This window comes from Somniosus microcephalus, chromosome 23 (genome assembly GCF_052327205.1).
Source record: "Somniosus microcephalus isolate GS21.2 chromosome 23, FLI_Smic_1.0, whole genome shotgun sequence".
NCBI classification, from domain to species: Eukaryota; Metazoa; Chordata; class Chondrichthyes; order Squaliformes; family Somniosidae; genus Somniosus; species Somniosus microcephalus.
The window spans coordinates 625,169-641,394 of record NC_141009.1 but is presented as its reverse complement, the minus strand read 5'-3'; the positions used below and the strand labels follow the sequence as shown (position 1 = coordinate 641,394).

General features: G+C 54.6%; 1 protein-coding gene across 7 annotated transcripts in view; it reads left to right on the top strand.

Moving 5' to 3' along the window:
* vav2 (vav guanine nucleotide exchange factor 2) overlaps positions 1-16,226 on the top strand; it is a 271,817-nt gene that overhangs the window by 153,237 nt on the left and 102,354 nt on the right. For 5 of the 7 annotated variants that reach the window (XM_085965171.1, XM_085965172.1, XM_085965167.1 and 2 more), the window contains exons 9-12: positions 6,774-6,873; positions 7,915-8,010; positions 9,413-9,481; positions 14,723-14,809. In XM_085965171.1, the coding sequence (XP_085821297.1) occupies positions 6,774-6,873; positions 7,915-8,010; positions 9,413-9,481; positions 14,723-14,809 (352 nt within the window). The remainder of the gene's footprint in view (positions 1-6,773; positions 6,874-7,914; positions 8,011-9,412; positions 9,482-14,722; positions 14,810-16,226) is intronic. The other 2 variants (XM_085965168.1, XM_085965170.1) reach the window with 2 other exon arrangements.

The window sequence follows — 16,226 nt, the reverse complement described above, 5'->3', positions numbered from 1 at the left end:
TATTCCTGTGTTGGGTCTGTCTGTTCCTGTGTTGGGTCTGTGTATTCCTGTGTTGGGTCTGTCTATTCCTGTGTTGGGTCTGTCTATTCCTGTGTTGGGTCTGTCTATTCCTGTGTTGGGTCTGTCTATTCCTGTGTTGGGTCTGTCTATTCCTGTGTTGGGTCTGTCTATTCCTGTGTTGGGTCTGCCTGTTCCTGTGTTGGGTCTGCCTGTTCCTGTGTTGGGTCTGTCTGTTCCTGTGTTGGGTCTGTCTATTCCTGTGTTGGGTCTGTCTATTCCTGTGTTGGGTCTGTCTATTCCTGTGTTGGTCTGTCTATTCCTGTGTTGGGTCTGTCTATTCCTGTGTTGGGTCTGTCTATTCCTGTGTTGGGTCTGTCTATTCCTGTGTTGGGTCTGTCTGTTCCTGTGTTGGGTCTGTCTATTCCTGTGTTGGGTCTGCCTATTCCTGTGTTGGGTCTGTCTATTCCTGTGTTGGGTCTGTCTGTTCCTGTGTTGGGTCTGCCTGTTCCTGTGTTGGGTCTGCCTGTTCCTGTGTTGGGTCTGCCTGTTCCTGTGTTGGGTCTGCCTGTTCCTGTGTTGGGTCTGCGTATTCCGCTGTTGGGTCTGCGTATTCCGCTGTTGGGTCTGCGTATTCCGCTGTTGGGTCTGCGCATTCCGGTGTTGGGTCTGCGCATTCCGGTGTTGGGTCTGCGCATTCCGGTGTTGGGTCTGCGCATCCCGGTGTTGGGTCTGCGGATCCCGGTGTTGGGTCTGCGGATCCCGGTGTTGGGTCTGCCTATTCCGGTGTTGGGTCTGCGTATCCCGGTGTTGGGTCTGCCTATTCCGGTGTTGGGTCTGCCTATTCCGGTGTTGGGTCTGCCTATTCCGGTGTTGGGTCTGCGGATCCCGGTGTTGGGTCTGCCTATTCCGGTGTTGGGTCTGCGTATTCCGGTGTTGGGTCTGCGTATCCCGGTGTTGGGTCTGCCTATTCCGGTGTTGGGTCTGCCTATTCCGGTGTTGGGTCTGCGTATTCCGGTGTTGGGTCTGCGTATTCCGGTGTTGGGTCTGCGTATTCCGGTGTTGGGTCTGTCTATTCCGGTGTTGGGTCTGTCTATTCCGGTGTTGGGTCTGCGTATTCCGGTGTTGGGTCTGCGCATTCCGGTGTTGGGTCTGCGCATTCCGGTGTTGGGTCTGCCTATTCCGGTGTTGGGTCTGCGTATTCCGGTGTTGGGTCTGCGCATTCCGGTGTTGGGTCTGCGTATTCCGCTGTTGGGTCTGCGCATTCCGGTGTTGGGTCTGCGCATTCCGGTGTTGGGTCTGCGTATTCCGCTGTTGGGTCTGCGCATTCCGGTGTTGGGTCTGCGTATTCCGGTGTTGGGTCTGCGCATTCCGGTGTTGGGTCTGCGCATTCCGGTGTTGGGTCTGCGTATTCCGGTGTTGGGTCTGCGTATTCCGGTGTTGGGTCTGCGCATTCCGGTGTTGGGTCTGCGCATTCCGCTGTTGGGTCTGCGCATTCCGGTGTTGGGTCTGCGCATTCCGGTGTTGGGTCTGCGCATTCCGGTGTTGGGTCTGCGCATTCCGGTGTTGGGTCTGTCTATTCCTGTGTTGGGTCTGTCTATTCCTGTGTTGGGTCTGTCTGTTCCTGTGTTGGGTCTGCCTGTTCCTGTGTTGGGTCTGCCTGTTCCTGTGTTGGGTCTGCCTGTTCCTGTGTTGGGTCTGCCTGTTCCTGTGTTGGGTCTGCCTGTTCCTGTGTTGGGTCTGCGTATTCCGCTGTTGGGTCTGCGTATTCCGCTGTTGGGTCTGCGTATTCCGCTGTTGGGTCTGCGCATTCCGGTGTTGGGTCTGCGCATTCCGGTGTTGGGTCTGCGTATTCCGGTGTTGGGTCTGCGGATCCCGGTGTTGGGTCTGCGGATCCCGGTGTTGGGTCTGCCTATTCCGGTGTTGGGTCTGCGTATCCCGGTGTTGGGTCTGCCTATTCCGGTGTTGGGTCTGCCTATTCCGGTGTTGGGTCTGCGGATCCCGGTGTTGGGTCTGCGTATTCCGGTGTTGGGTCTGCGTATCCCGGTGTTGGGTCTGCGTATCCCGGTGTTGGGTCTGCGTATCCCGGTGTTGGGTCTGCGTATCCCGGTGTTGGGTCTGCGTATCCCGGTGTTGGGTCTGCGTATCCCGGTGTTGGGTCTGCCTATTCCGGTGTTGGGTCTGCGGATCCCGGTGTTGGGTCTGCCTATTCCGGTGTTGGGTCTGCGTATTCCGGTGTTGGGTCTGCCTATTCCGGTGTTGGGTCTGCCTATTCCGGTGTTGGGTCTGCCTATTCCGGTGTTGGGTCTGCGTATCCCGGTGTTGGGTCTGCGTATCCCGGTGTTGGGTCTGCGTATCCCGGTGTTGGGTCTGCGTATTCCGGTGTTGGGTCTGCGTATTCCGGTGTTGGGTCTGCGTATTCCGGTGTTGGGTCTGTCTATTCCGGTGTTGGGTCTGCGTATTCCGGTGTTGGGTCTGCGCATTCCGGTGTTGGGTCTGCCTATTCCGGTGTTGGGTCTGTGTATTCCGGTGTTGGGTCTGCGCATTCCGGTGTTGGGTCTGCGTATTCCGCTGTTGGGTCTGCGCATTCCGGTGTTGGGTCTGCGCATTCCGGTGTTGGGTCTGCGTATTCCGCTGTTGGGTCTGCGCATTCCGGTGTTGGGTCTGCGTATCCGGTGTTGGGTCTGCGCATTCCGGTGTTGGGTCTGCGCATTCCGGTGTTGGGTCTGCGTATTCCGGTGTTGGGTCTGCGTATTCCGGTGTTGGGTCTGCGCATTCCGGTGTTGGGTCTGCGTATTCCGCTGTTGGGTCTGCGCATTCCGGTGTTGGGTCTGCGCATTCCGGTGTTGGGTCTGCGCATTCCGGTGTTGGGTCTGCGTATTCCGGTGTTGGGTCTGCGCATTCCGGTGTTGGGTCTGCGCATTCCGGTGTTGGGTCTGCGCATTCCGGTGTTGGGTCTGCGCATTCCGGTGTTGGGTCTGCCTATTCCGGTGTTGGGTCTGCGTATCCCGGTGTTGGGTCTGCCTATTCCGGTGTTGGGTCTGCGTATTCCGGTGTTGGGTCTGCGCATTCCGGTGTTGGGTCTGCCTATTCCGGTGTTGGGTCTGCGTATCCCGGTGTTGGGTCTGCGTATCCCGGTGTTGGGTCTGCCTATTCCGGTGTTGGGTCTGCGTATTCCGGTGTTGGGTCTGCGCATTCCGGTGTTGGGTCTGTCTATTCCGGTGTTGGGTCTGCGCATTCCGGTGTTGGGTCTGCCTATTCCGGTGTTGGGTCTGCCTATTCCGGTGTTGGGTCTGCCTATTCCGGTGTTGGGTCTGCCTATTCCGGTGTTGGGTCTGCGTATCCCGGTGTTGGGTCTGCCTATTCCGGTGTTGGGTCTGCGTATCCCGGTGTTGGGTCTGCGTATTCCGGTGTTGGGTCTGCGTATTCCGGTGTTGGGTCTGCCTATTCCGGTGTTGGGTCTGCGTATCCCGGTGTTGGGTCTGCGTATCCCGGTGTTGGGTCTGCCTATTCCGGTGTTGGGTCTGCGTATCCCGGTGTTGGGTCTGCGTATTCCGGTGTTGGGTCTGCGTATTCCGGTGTTGGGTCTGCCTATTCCGGTGTTGGGTCTGCGTATCCCGGTGTTGGGTCTGCGTATCCCGGTGTTGGGTCTGCCTATTCCGGTGTTGGGTCTGCGTATCCCGGTGTTGGGTCTGCGTATCCCGGTGTTGGGTCTGCGTATCCCGGTGTTGGGTCTGCGTATCCCGGTGTTGGGTCTGCGTATCCCGGTGTTGGGTCTGCGTATCCCGGTGTTGGGTCTGCGTATCCCGGTGTTGGGTCTGCCTATTCCTGTGTTGGGTCTGCGTATCCCGGTGTTGGGTCTGCCTATTCCGGTGTTGGGTCTGCGTATCCCGGTGTTGGGTCTGCCTATTCCTGTGTTGGGTCTGCCTATTCCTGTGTTGGGTCTGCCTATTCCGGTGTTGGGTCTGCCTATTCCGGTGTTGGGTCTGCCTATTCCGGTGTTGGGTCTGCGTATCCCGGTGTTGGGTCTGCCTATTCCGGTGTTGGGTCTGTCTATTCCTGTGTTGGGTCTGCCTATTCCTGTGTTGGGTCTGCCTATTCCTGTGTTGGGTCTGCCTATTCCGGTGTTGGGTCTGCGTATCCCGGTGTTGGGTCTGCGTATTCCGGTGTTGGGTCTGCGTATTCCGGTGTTGGGTCTGCCTATTCCGGTGTTGGGTCTGCGTATCCCGGTGTTGGGTCTGCGTATCCCGGTGTTGGGTCTGACTATTCCGGTGTTGGGTCTGCGTATCCCGGTGTTGGGTCTGCGTATCCCGGTGTTGGGTCTGCGTATCCCGGTGTTGGGTCTGCGTATCCCGGTGTTGGGTCTGCGTATCCCGGTGTTGGGTCTGCGTATCCCGGTGTTGGGTCTGCCTATTCCTGTGTTGGGTCTGCGTATCCCGGTGTTGGGTCTGCCTATTCCGGTGTTGGGTCTGCGTATCCCGGTGTTGGGTCTGCCTATTCCTGTGTTGGGTCTGCCTATTCCTGTGTTGGGTCTGCCTATTCCGGTGTTGGGTCTGCCTATTCCGGTGTTGGGTCTGCCTATTCCGGTGTTGGGTCTGCGTATCCCGGTGTTGGGTCTGCCTATTCCGGTGTTGGGTCTGTCTATTCCTGTGTTGGGTCTGCCTATTCCTGTGTTGGGTCTGCCTATTCCTGTGTTGGGTCTGCCTATTCCGGTGTTGGGTCTGCCTATTCCGGTGTTGGGTCTGCGTATCCCGGTGTTGGGTCTGCCTATTCCTGTGTTGGGTCTGCCTATTCCGGTGTTGGGTCTGCGCATTCCGGTGTTGGGTCTGCGTATCCCGGTGTTGGGTCTGCCTATTCCGGTGTTGGGTCTGCGTATCCCGGTGTTGGGTCTGCGTATCCCGGTGTTGGGTCTGCCTATCCCGGTGTTGGGTCTGCCTATTCCGGTGTTGGGTCTGCGTATCCCGGTGTTGGGTCTGCGTATCCCGGTGTTGGGTCTGCGTATCCCGGTGTTGGGTCTGCGTATCCCGGTGTTGGGTCTGCCTATTCCGGTGTTGGGTCTGCGTATCCCGGTGTTGGGTCTGCGTATCCCGGTGTTGGGTCTGCGTATCCCGGTGTTGGGTCTGCGTATCCCGGTGTTGGGTCTGCGTATCCCGGTGTTGGGTCTGCGTATCCCGGTGTTGGGTCTGCGTATCCCGGTGTTGGGTCTGCCTATTCCGGTGTTGGGTCTGCCTATTCCGGTGTTGGGTCTGCGTATCCCGGTGTTGGGTCTGCCTATTCCGGTGTTGGGTCTGCGTATCCCGGTGTTGGGTCTGCGTATCCCGGTGTTGGGTCTGCGTATCCCGGTGTTGGGTCTGCGTATTCCTGTGGTGGGTCTGCCTATTCCGGTGTTGGGTCTGCGTATTCCTGTGGTGGGTCTGCCTATTCCGGTGTTGGGTCTGCGTATCCCGGTGTTGGGTCTGCGTATCCCGGTGTTGGGTCTGCGTATTCCTGTGGTGGATCTGCCTATTCCGGTGTTGGGTCTGCGTATTCCTGTGGTGGGTCTGCCTATTCCGGTGTTGGGTCTGCCTATTCCGGTGTTGGGTCTGCCTATTCCGGTGTTGGGTCTGCGCATTCCGGTGTTGGGTCTGCGTATCCCGGTGTTGGGTCTGCGTATCCCGGTGTTGGGTCTGCGTATCCCGGTGTTGGGTCTGCCTATTCCGGTGTTGGGTCTGCGTATCCCGGTGTTGGGTCTGCCTATTCCGGTGTTGGGTCTGCGTATCCCGGTGTTGGGTCTGCGTATCCCGGTGTTGGGTCTGCGTATCCCGGTGTTGGGTCTGCCTATTCCGGTGTTGGGTCTGCGTATCCCGGTGTTGGGTCTGCCTATTCCGGTGTTGGGTCTGCGTATCCCGGTGTTGGGTCTGCGTATCCCGGTGTTGGGTCTGCGTATCCCGGTGTTGGGTCTGCGTATTCCTGTGGTGGGTCTGTGTACACAAATGTCTTGTGCGAGATGTAGATATTTAAAAAAAAACTCAAAATGCTGTAAATCTGAAATAAAAGCAGAAAGGCTGAGCGCAGCGAGGGTTAAACACGGGGCAGTGCAGGGTTGAGATGGTAGTGGAGTGTTTTTTGCTTCGGGATTCTCTGACGGGTGTGAGTGCGTTTAAAACCAAAATCAAACCTGCTGAACACTCACTTGCACTCAGCCAATCACAGCCTCTTGTGCTGTATTAACTCCAGGAGATCATTTGTCCAATCAAATCTTGTTTTATAACAAAGAATATAAATAAATTCGGAGGGAGTCATTTACTCTGCCAGACTGGGACCCTTGAGGTTCAATGTTAATGTAATAATAAACTGGAAGTGCCCCTCTGTGTTCCCTGATTATATTACTGTAAACGTGAGTGTGCTCACAGGAGCCAAGAGATACTGTTAAATTGTAATTGGAGCCGTGTATGCTGCGCGTGTGCTGCATGTGTGTGCTGCATGTGTGTACTGCATGCGTGTGTGTGCTGCGCGTGCGCTGCGCGCGTGTGCTGCATGTGTGTGTGCTGCATGTGTGTGCTGCATGTGTGTGTGCTGCGTGTGTGTGTGCTGCGTGTGTGTGTGCTGCGCGTGTGTGCGCTGCGTGTGTGTGTGCGCTGCGTGTGTGTGCTGCGTGTGCGCTGCGCGCGTGTACTGCGTGTGCGCTGCGCGCGTGTACTGCGTGTGCGCTGCGCGCTGCGCGTGTGTATGTGCGCTGCGTGTGTGTGCTCTTCACTTCTCTCTCACCTCTCCTCCCTTTGTTTTTCTGATTGCAGGCTCCTGATTTACGGAAAGTATTGCAGCCAGATGGAAACCTCCCAAAAAACCTTGGACCAACTCATGGCGTCCCGGGAAGAAATTCGGAACAAAATCGAGGTAAATAAACCCACAGACAGTCATTGACAGTGGGAGTTATACAAGATGGGATGGAAAGGAATAGGCAGGGGGGAGGGGAGTGCCCCTTGCACACACTCACTCTCTCGGGTTTATTCTCGAGGAATAGAATTGAAAAGTAGGGAAGTTATGCTAAACTTATATCGAACCTTGGTTAGACCATACTTGGAGTACTGTGCACAGTTCTGGTCGCCATATTATAAAAAGGATATAGAGGCACTGGAGAGGGTGCAGAGAAGATTTACAAGGATGATACCAGAAATGCGAGGCTACACCTATCAGGAATGGATGAACAGGCTGGAGGCTGAGGGGTGACCTAAAAGAGGTCTTTAAAATTATGAAAGGTTTAGATCGAGTGGATACAGAGAGACTGTTTCCACTTGTGGGGATGAGCTTAACAAGAGGCCATCAATATAAGATAGTCACCAAGAAATCCAATCGGGAATTCAGAAGAAACTTCTTTACTCAGAGAGCGATGAGAATGTGGAACTTGCTACCACAGGGAGTGGTTGAAGTGAATAGTATAGATGCATTTAAGGGGAGGCTGGACAAGCGTATGAGGGAAAAGGGAATAGAGGGTTATGCTGATAGATTTAGATGAGGAAAGACGGGAGGAGGCTCGAGTGGAGCTTAAACGCCGGCATGGACTGGTTGGGCCGAATGGCCTGTTTCTGTGCTGTGTATCCTGTGTAATCTTTCTCTCTCCCCCCCACTTACACACAGACACTCCCTCTCTCCCTTGCATGTATATTCACTCCTTCTCTCTCTCTCATTCTCTCTCTCTCCCCCCGTACATTAGCTCTGTTTCTCACCCCCCCCACCCCCCCCAGCTCTCGTGTGTGCTCTCTCCGCACCGAGCCCCGACCCAACATGTGTGTTTGGGTTTCCATTTCTGGGGCGTGTCTCTGATTCCCTCTCTCAGCCCATCACTGAACAGTGGGATCGAGACAGAGGGAAAGGGAACTTTCCTCTCAGCATTCCTGACTCGTGTTCCAATGAACATTTTTGTTCTCTTTGATCCAGGAGTGCACACTGAAAGTTCAGGAAGGGAAGTTTAAGCTGCAGGATCTGTTGGTGGTCCCCATGCAGCGAGTTTTAAAGTATCACCTCCTATTGAAGGTAAGTGTCAGCTCCCCACTGGAGCCCCAGGTCACACCGATAAGTCGGAGGTTGCTCCGATTGAGCGTGTCCGAGATCGCAGCGACGGGTCGGTGCGATGGGGCGGGTTGGAGGTCGGTGCGATGGGGCGGGTCGGATGTCGGTGTGACGGGTCGGTGCGTAGGTCGGTGGGATGGGGCAGGTCAGAGGTCGGTACGATGGGTCGGTGCAACGGGTCGGGGCGTAGGTCGGTGGGACGGGGCAGGTCGGAGGTCGGTGTGATGAGGCAGGTCGGAGGTCGGTGCGATGGGGGAGGTCGGTGGGGCGGGGTGGAGGCTGGTGTGATGGGGCGGGTCGGAGGTCGGTGCGATGGGGCAGGACGGAGGTCGGTGCGATGGGGCAGGACGGAGGTCGGTGGGGCGGGGCAGGGCGGAGGTCGGTGTGACGGGGTGGAGGTCGGTGCGGTGGGGCAGGGCGGAGGTCGGTGTGTCGGGTCGGGGCGGAGGTCAGTGCGGTGGGGCAGGGCGGAGGTCGGTGCGGTGGGGCAGGGCGGAGGTCGGTGCGGTGGGGCAGGTCGGAGGTCGGTGTGTCGGGTCGGGGCGGAGGTCAGTGCGGTGGGGCAGGGCGGAGGTCGGTGTGTCGGGTCGGGGCGGAGGTCAGTGCGGTGGGGCAGGGCGGAGGTCGGTGCGGTGGGGCAGGGCGGAGGTCGGTGCGGTGGGGCAGGTCGGAGGTCGGTGTGTTGGGTCGGGGCGGAGGTCAGTGTGGTGGGGCAGGTCGGAAGTCGGTGCGATGGGTCGGGGAGGAGGTTGATGCGATGGGGTGGGCGGAGGTCAGTGTGAAGGGGCAGAGGTCAGCACGATACGGCGGGGCAGAGGTCGGTGCGATGGGGCGGGCGGAGGTCAGTGTGAAGGGGCAGAGGTCAGCGTGATGCGGCGGGGCAGAGGTCGGTGCGATGGAGCGGGCGGAGGTCAGTGTGAAGGGGCAGAGGTCAGCGTGATGCGGCGGGGCGGAGGTCGGTGCGATGGGGCGGGCGGAGGCCAGTGTGAAGGGGCAGAGGTCAGCGTGATGCGGCGGGGCAGAGGTCGGTGCGATGGGGCGGGCGGAGGTCGGTGTGATGGGGCGGGCGGAGGTCAGTGTGAAGGGGCAGAGGTCAGCACGATGCGGCGGGGCAGAGGTCGGTGCGATGGGGCGGGCAGAGGTCACTGGTCCTCCGCAGGTTCTCCTGTGTTACCTGACACTCGGACACCGGGGATAACTCGCAGGGAGCGACCGATTCCGTGGCCAAGGATCCTCCCCGGCTTGAGGCCCTCCCGCTCAAGTCTTTGATGTCGTTCAGACCTCGAGCAAACAGCTCAAGCTCTTCACTTAGTGTTGCACTGAACAGTGATGTGCAGCTCAGACCCTGCATTGTGTCCACTCTCAGGAACTGCTGAGTCACTCCAGCGATCGTCCTGAGAAGCAGCAACTGAAGGAGGCACTGGAGGCGATGCAGGTGAGGCTTAAGGACACAGCGTCAGCGCGAGGAATGCGATTCTGTTTGGACATCACAGACTGTATTATCCGGCTTTAAACAGAGAGTTAAAATTGAACCGAAGTCTGTGACTCTCAGCGGATGCTGTTCATGCTTCTCGTTTCTTACTGGTGGATGTTTGTGATTTTAATCTTGTTTCTCTCTGGTATCGACCCCGCTCTCTGATCCCGCTCTCTGACCCCGCTCTCTCACCCCGCTCTGGTATCTGCTTTTAGCTGTTTGCCTGTATTGACTGGTTGGATTAACATCAGCAGCTCACTCAGTGTGAAATATGATTGTTTTGAATATTTTGGTGATTTGTGGAACAGTGAGATGCCTGAAAACTTCCTGTTGTGTTTGATTCTCCGTGTCTGTGATACTTAAGTCTTCAACTTTATTCAGCGGGACTCTCACACAGACATCATGGAGCAGTGACATGGTCAGTCAGTAAATGTCAGTCCTGAGCCCCCACACACGGTGGGGGGGAGTGCGGAGTGGGGGGGGTGGTTGGGAGTGGGTGGGTGGGGGGGAGTGGGTAGGGGGAGTGGGGAGGTGGGGGGAGTGGGGAAAGGGGGGGTGTGGGGAGGTGGGGAGTGGGTGGGTTGGGGGGGAGTGGGGAGGGAGGGGGGGCAGGGAGGGGGATGGGGAGGGCGGCGGAGAGGGGGTAAAATTTGTTAACAAAGGAACGAACTACAGTGGGCTGGTCGATGGGTGTACAGTATCGCCACCTAGACCCCATCACTGGGACTGCAGGAGGGGACAGCCAGGCCACAGTCACTGACCCAGTGTAATGTGGAGCTGGGGACTGCCAGAAATCAGGCCATCAATATAAGACAGTCACTAATAAATCCAATAGAGAATTCAGGAGAAATTTCTTTACCTAGAGAGTGGTGAGAATGTGGAACTCGCGACCACAGGGAGTGGTTGAAGCAAATAACAGAGATGCATTTAAGGGAAGCTGGATAAACATATGAGGAAGAAGGGAATGAGGGTGATGCTGATAGAGTGAGATTAGGAAGATTGGGAGGAGGCTCGAGTGGAGCATAAATGCCAGCATGGACTGGTTGGGCCAAATGGCCCGTTTCTGTGCTGTACAGTCTGTGCTCCTCCTGCACTATGTGGGAAATCAGCGACACTTCCTGTATCCCTGACGGCCATGTGTGCGGGAAGTGTATCCAGCTGCAGCTACTGGCAGACCGCATTACGGCGCTGGATACATACTGAAGCATTCGCGATGCTGAGGACATCGTGGATAGCACGTTTAGGGAGTTGGACACACCGCAGGTAAAGGCTGCACAGGCAGGAAGGGAATGGGTGACCGTCAGGCAGAGTAGTAGGCGCAGGCAGGTAGTGCAGGGGTCCCCTGTGGCCATCCCCTTCTCAAACAGATATACCAATTTGGATATTGTTGAGGGAGATGGCTTATTGGGGGAAGGCAGCAGCAGCCAACTTCCTGGCACCATGGGTGGTTCTGCTGCACAGGACGGGAGGAAAAAGAGCGGGAGAGCTACAGTGATAGGGGAGTCTATTGTAAGGGGAATAGATAGGCGTTTCTGCGGCCGCAAACGAGACTCCAGGATGGTATGTTGCCTCCCTGGTGCAAGGGTCAAGGATGTCTCGGGGTGGCTGCGGGGCATTCTGGAGGGGGAGGGTGAACAGCCAGTTGTCGTGGTGCATATAGGTACCAACGATATAGGTAAAAAGTGGAATGAGGTCCTAAAAGCTGAATTTGGGAGTTAGGAGGTAAATTTAAAAATAGGACCTCAAAGGTAGTAATCTCAGGATTGCTACCAGTGCCACGTACTAGTCAGAGTAGAAATAGAAGGATATTTCAGATGAATACGTGGCTAGAAGAATGGTGCAAGGGGGAGGGATTCAAATTCCTGGGACACTGGAACCGGTTCTGGGGGAGGTGGAACCAGAACAAACTGGACGATTTGCACCTGGGCAGGACCGGAACCGATGTCCTGGGGGAGTGTTTGCTAGTGCTGTTGGGGAGGGTTTAAACTAAAATGGCAGGGGGTTGGGAACCTGTGCAGGGAGACAGAGGAAAGGGAAGCAAGGATAGAAGCAAAAGACAGGAAGGAGAAAAGCAAAAGTGGAAGGCAGAGAAATCAAGTGTGTAAATCAAACAGGGCTACAGTAAATAATAATTCTAAAAGGACTAAGAGTGTTAAAAAAACAAGCCTGAAGGCTTTGTGTCTTAATGCAAGGAGCATTCGTAATAAGGTGGATGAATTAGCTGCGCAAATAGATGTAAACGGATATGATATAATTGGGATTACGGAGACATGGCTCCAGGGTGACCAAGGCTGGGAATTCAACATCCAGGGGTATTCAATATTCAGGAAGGACAGGAAAAAAGGAAAAGGAGGTGGGGTAGCATTGCTGGTTAAAGAGGAGATTAATACAATTGTAAGGAAGGATATTAGCTCTGATGATGTGGAATCTGTATGGGTAGAGCTGAGAAATACCAAGGAGCAGAAAACATTAGTGGGAGTTGTATACAGACCCCCAAACAGAAATGCCGAGGTAGGGGATGGCATTAAATGGGAAATTAGAGACGCGTGCAATAAGGGCACAGCAGTTATCATGGGTGACTTTAATCTACATATAGATTGGGCTAACCAAATTATTAACAATACTGTGGAGGAGGAATTCCTAGAGTGTATACGGATGGTTTCCTGGACCAATATGTCGAGGAACCAACTATAGATCAGGCCATCTTAGACTGGGCATTATGTAATGAGAAAGGATTGATTAGCAATCTTGTTGTGCGAGGCCCCTTGGGGAGGAGCGATCATAATATGATTGAATTCTTCATTAAAATGGAGAGTGAAGTAGCTGACTCAGAGACTAGGATCCTGAATTTAAATAAAGGAAACTACGATGGTATGAGGCGCGAGTTGGCTAGGACGTTACTTAAAGGGTTGACGGTGGATACGCAATGGCAAACATTTAAAGATCGCATGAATGAACTACAGAATTTGTTCATCCCTGTCTGGCATAAAAATAAAATAAAAAAGGTGGCGCAACCGTGGCTAACAAGGGAAATTAGGGATAGCATAAGATCCAAGGAGAGGACATACAAATTGGCCAGAAAAAGCAGCAAGCCTGAGCATTGGGAGCAGTTTAGGATTCAACAAAGGAGGACAAAAGGATTAATTAAGAGGGAGAAAATAGAGTATGAGAGTAAGCTTGCAGAGAACATAAAAACTGACTGTAAAAGCTTCTATAGCTATGTGAAGAGAAAAAGACAGGTGAAGTCAAGTGTAGGTCCCTTGCAGTCAGAATCAGGGGAATTTATAATGGGGAACAAAGAAATGGCTGACCAATTAAATACATACTTTGGTTCTGTCTTCACAACGGAGGACACAAATAAACTCCCAGAGACGTCGGGGAACATAGGGTCTAGTGAGAGGGAGGAACTGAATGAAACCAGTATTTGTAGGGAAATGGTGTTAGGGAAATTGATGGGATTGAAGGCCGATAAATCCCCAGGGCCTGATAATCTATATCCTAGGGTACTTAAGGAAGTGGCCCTAGAAATAGTAGATGCATTGTTGGTCATCTTCCAAAATTCTATAGACTCTGGCACAGTTCCCATGGATTGGAGGGTAGCTAATGTAACCCCACTGTTCAAAAAAGGTGGTAGAGAGAAAATGGGGAATTATAGACCGGTAAGCCTGACATCGGTAGTGGGGAAAATGCTAGAGTCCATTATAAAAGATGTAATAGCAGAGCACTTGGAAAACAGTGACAGGATCGGACAAAGTCAACATGGATTTACAAAAGGTGAATCGTGCTTGACTAATCTACTGGAATTTTTTGAGGATGTAACTGGTAGAACAGATAAGGGAGAACCAGTGGATGTGGTGTATTTGGACTTTCAGAAGGCTTTCGATAAGGTCCCGCATAAGAGATTAGCTTGTAAAGTTAAAGCACATGGGATTGGGGGTAAGGTACTGACTTGGATAGAGAACTAGTTGGCAGACAGGAAGCAAAGAGTTGGAATAAATGGGTATTTTTCCGAGTGGCAGGCAGTGACTAGTGGGGTACCGCAGAGATCGGTGCTAGGACCCCAGCTTTCACAATATATATTAATGATCTAGACAAGGGAACTAGATGTAATATCTCCAAGTTTGTAGACGACACAAAGCTGAGCGGGCGTGTGCTGTAAGGAGGATGCCGAGAAACTCCAGTATGATTTGGACAGGTTGGGTGATTGGGCAGATGCATGGCAGATGCAGTATGATGTGGATAATTGCGAGGTTATCCACTTTGGTGACAAAAACAGGAAGGCAGATTATTATCTGAACGGCAATAGATTGGGAAAAGGGGAAGTGCAACGAGACCTGGGTGTCCTTGTGCACCAGTTGCTGAAGGTAAGCATGCAGGTGTAGCAGGCGGTTAAGAAAGCAAATGGTATTTTGGCCTTCATAGCGAGATGATTCGAGTACAGGAGCAAGGATGTCTTGCTGCAGTTGTATAGGGCCTTGGTGAGACCACACCCACACGTTGAGTATTGTGTGTAGTTTTGGTCGCCTTATCTGAGGAAGGATGTTCTTGCCATGGAAGGAGTTCAGCGAAGATTCACCAGGCTGATACCTGGGATGGCAGGAATGACGTATGAGGAGAGATTGGGTCGATTGGGCTTATATTCGCTGGAGTTTAGAAGAATGAGAGGGGATCTCATTGAAACTTATAAAATTCTAACAGGACTAGACAAACTAGATGCTGGAAGGATGTTCCCGATGGCGGGGGAGTCCAGAACCAGGGGTCACAGTCTAAAGATAAGGGGTAAGCCATTTAGGACTGAGATGAGGAGGAATTTCTTCACCCAGAGAGTGGTGAACCTGTGGAATTCTCTACCACAAAGGGCAGTTGAGGCCAATTCATTAAATATATTCAAGAAGGAGTTGGATATATTTCTTGAGGCTAAAGGGATCAAGGAATATGGGGAGAAAGCAGGGACAGGTTATTGAATTTGGATGATCAGCCATGATGTCATTGAATGGCGGAGCAGGCTCGAGGGGCCGAATGGCCTACTCCTGCTCCTATCTTCTATGTTTCTATGTTAATTCTGTGTAATTTACACAAGGAAATGGGGACTCATCAGAATATTGAGGTCAGATCCATGTCACCGGTTAAATGGGGCATAATTCAGTATCTTGCCAGCGGGAGCTGGTGTGTGACATAACCAGGTGTGTGGTTCCATTGCAGGATCTGGCTATGTACATCAATGAAGTTAAAAGAGATAACGAGACTCTGAAGAAGATCTCTGAATTCCAGTGTTCGATTGAGAATCTGGTGAGTGTGGAGATTGAGCGAAAATCTGACAGATCTTTAGAGCGACGAGGTCACATTAACAGGCACGTTGGCCTTGGAGGGGGGGCAGCGCAGATTCACCAGAATGATACCGGGGCTAAAAGGGTTAAATTACGAGGACAGGTTGCACAGACTGGGCTTGTATTCCCTCGAGTTTAGATTAAGGGGTGATCTGATCGAGGTGTTTAAGATGATTAAAGGAGTTGATGGGGTCGAGAGAGAGAAACTATTTCCTCTGGTGGGGGGAGTCCAGAACAAGGGGGCAGAACCTTAAAATGAGAGCCAGGCCGTTCAGGGGTGATGTCAGGAAGCACTTCTTCACACAAAGGGTGGTGGGAATCTGGAACTCTCTCCCCCAAAAAGCTGTTGAGGCCGGGAGACAATTGGAGATTTCAAGACTGAGATTGTTGGATTTTTGTTCGGTAAGGGTATTAAAGGTTATGGAACCAGGGCGGGGAGATGGAGTTAAGATACAGATCAGCCCTGATCGAATTGAATGACAGAACAGACTCGAGGGGCTGAATGGCTTCCTCCTGTTCCGATGTTCCTAACATTGAGGGCTCAGGAAATAAATTGGGTTTTCTGTCGATTTTTCAAATTATTTGCTTCGTTTCCCGCGTTTCTGTGATGCTCCTTGGGATATTTTTCAGTGTTAAACACACTGTGTAATGCAAGGTGGTGATTCACAGACACAGCTCACTGACCCCGGGCGCAGCAGGTCACTGACCCCGGGCGCGGCAGGTCACTGACCCCGGGCGCGGCAGGTCACTGACCCCGGGCGCGGCAGGTCACTGACCCCGGGCGCGGCAGGTCACTGACCCCGGGCGTGGCGCGTCACTGACCCCGGGCGCGGCAGGTCACTGACCCCGGGCGCGGCAGGTCACTGACCCCGGGCGCGGCAGGTCACTGACCCCGGGCGCGGCAGGTCACTGACCCCGGGCGTGGCGCGTCACTGACCCCGGGCGCGGCAGGTCACTGACCCCGGGCGCGGCGCGTCACTGACCCCGGGCGCGGCGCGTCACTGACCCCGGGCGCGGCAGGTCACTGACCCCGGGCGCGGCAGGTCACTGACCCCGGGCGCGGCAGGTCACTGACCCCGGGCGCGGCAGGTCACTGACCCCGGGCGCGGCAGGTCACTGACCCCGGGCGCGGCAGGTCACTGACCCCGGGCGCGGCAGGTCACTGACCCCGGGCGCGGCAGGTCACTGACCCCGGGCGCGGCAGGTCACTGACCCCGGGCGCGGCAGGTCACTGACCCCGGGCGCGGCAGGTCACTGACCCCGGGCGCGGCAGGTCACTGACCCCGGGCGCGGCAGGTCACTGACCCCGGGCGCGGCAGGTCACTGACCCCGGGCGCGGCAGGTCACTGACCCCGGGCGCGGCAGGTCACTGACCCCGG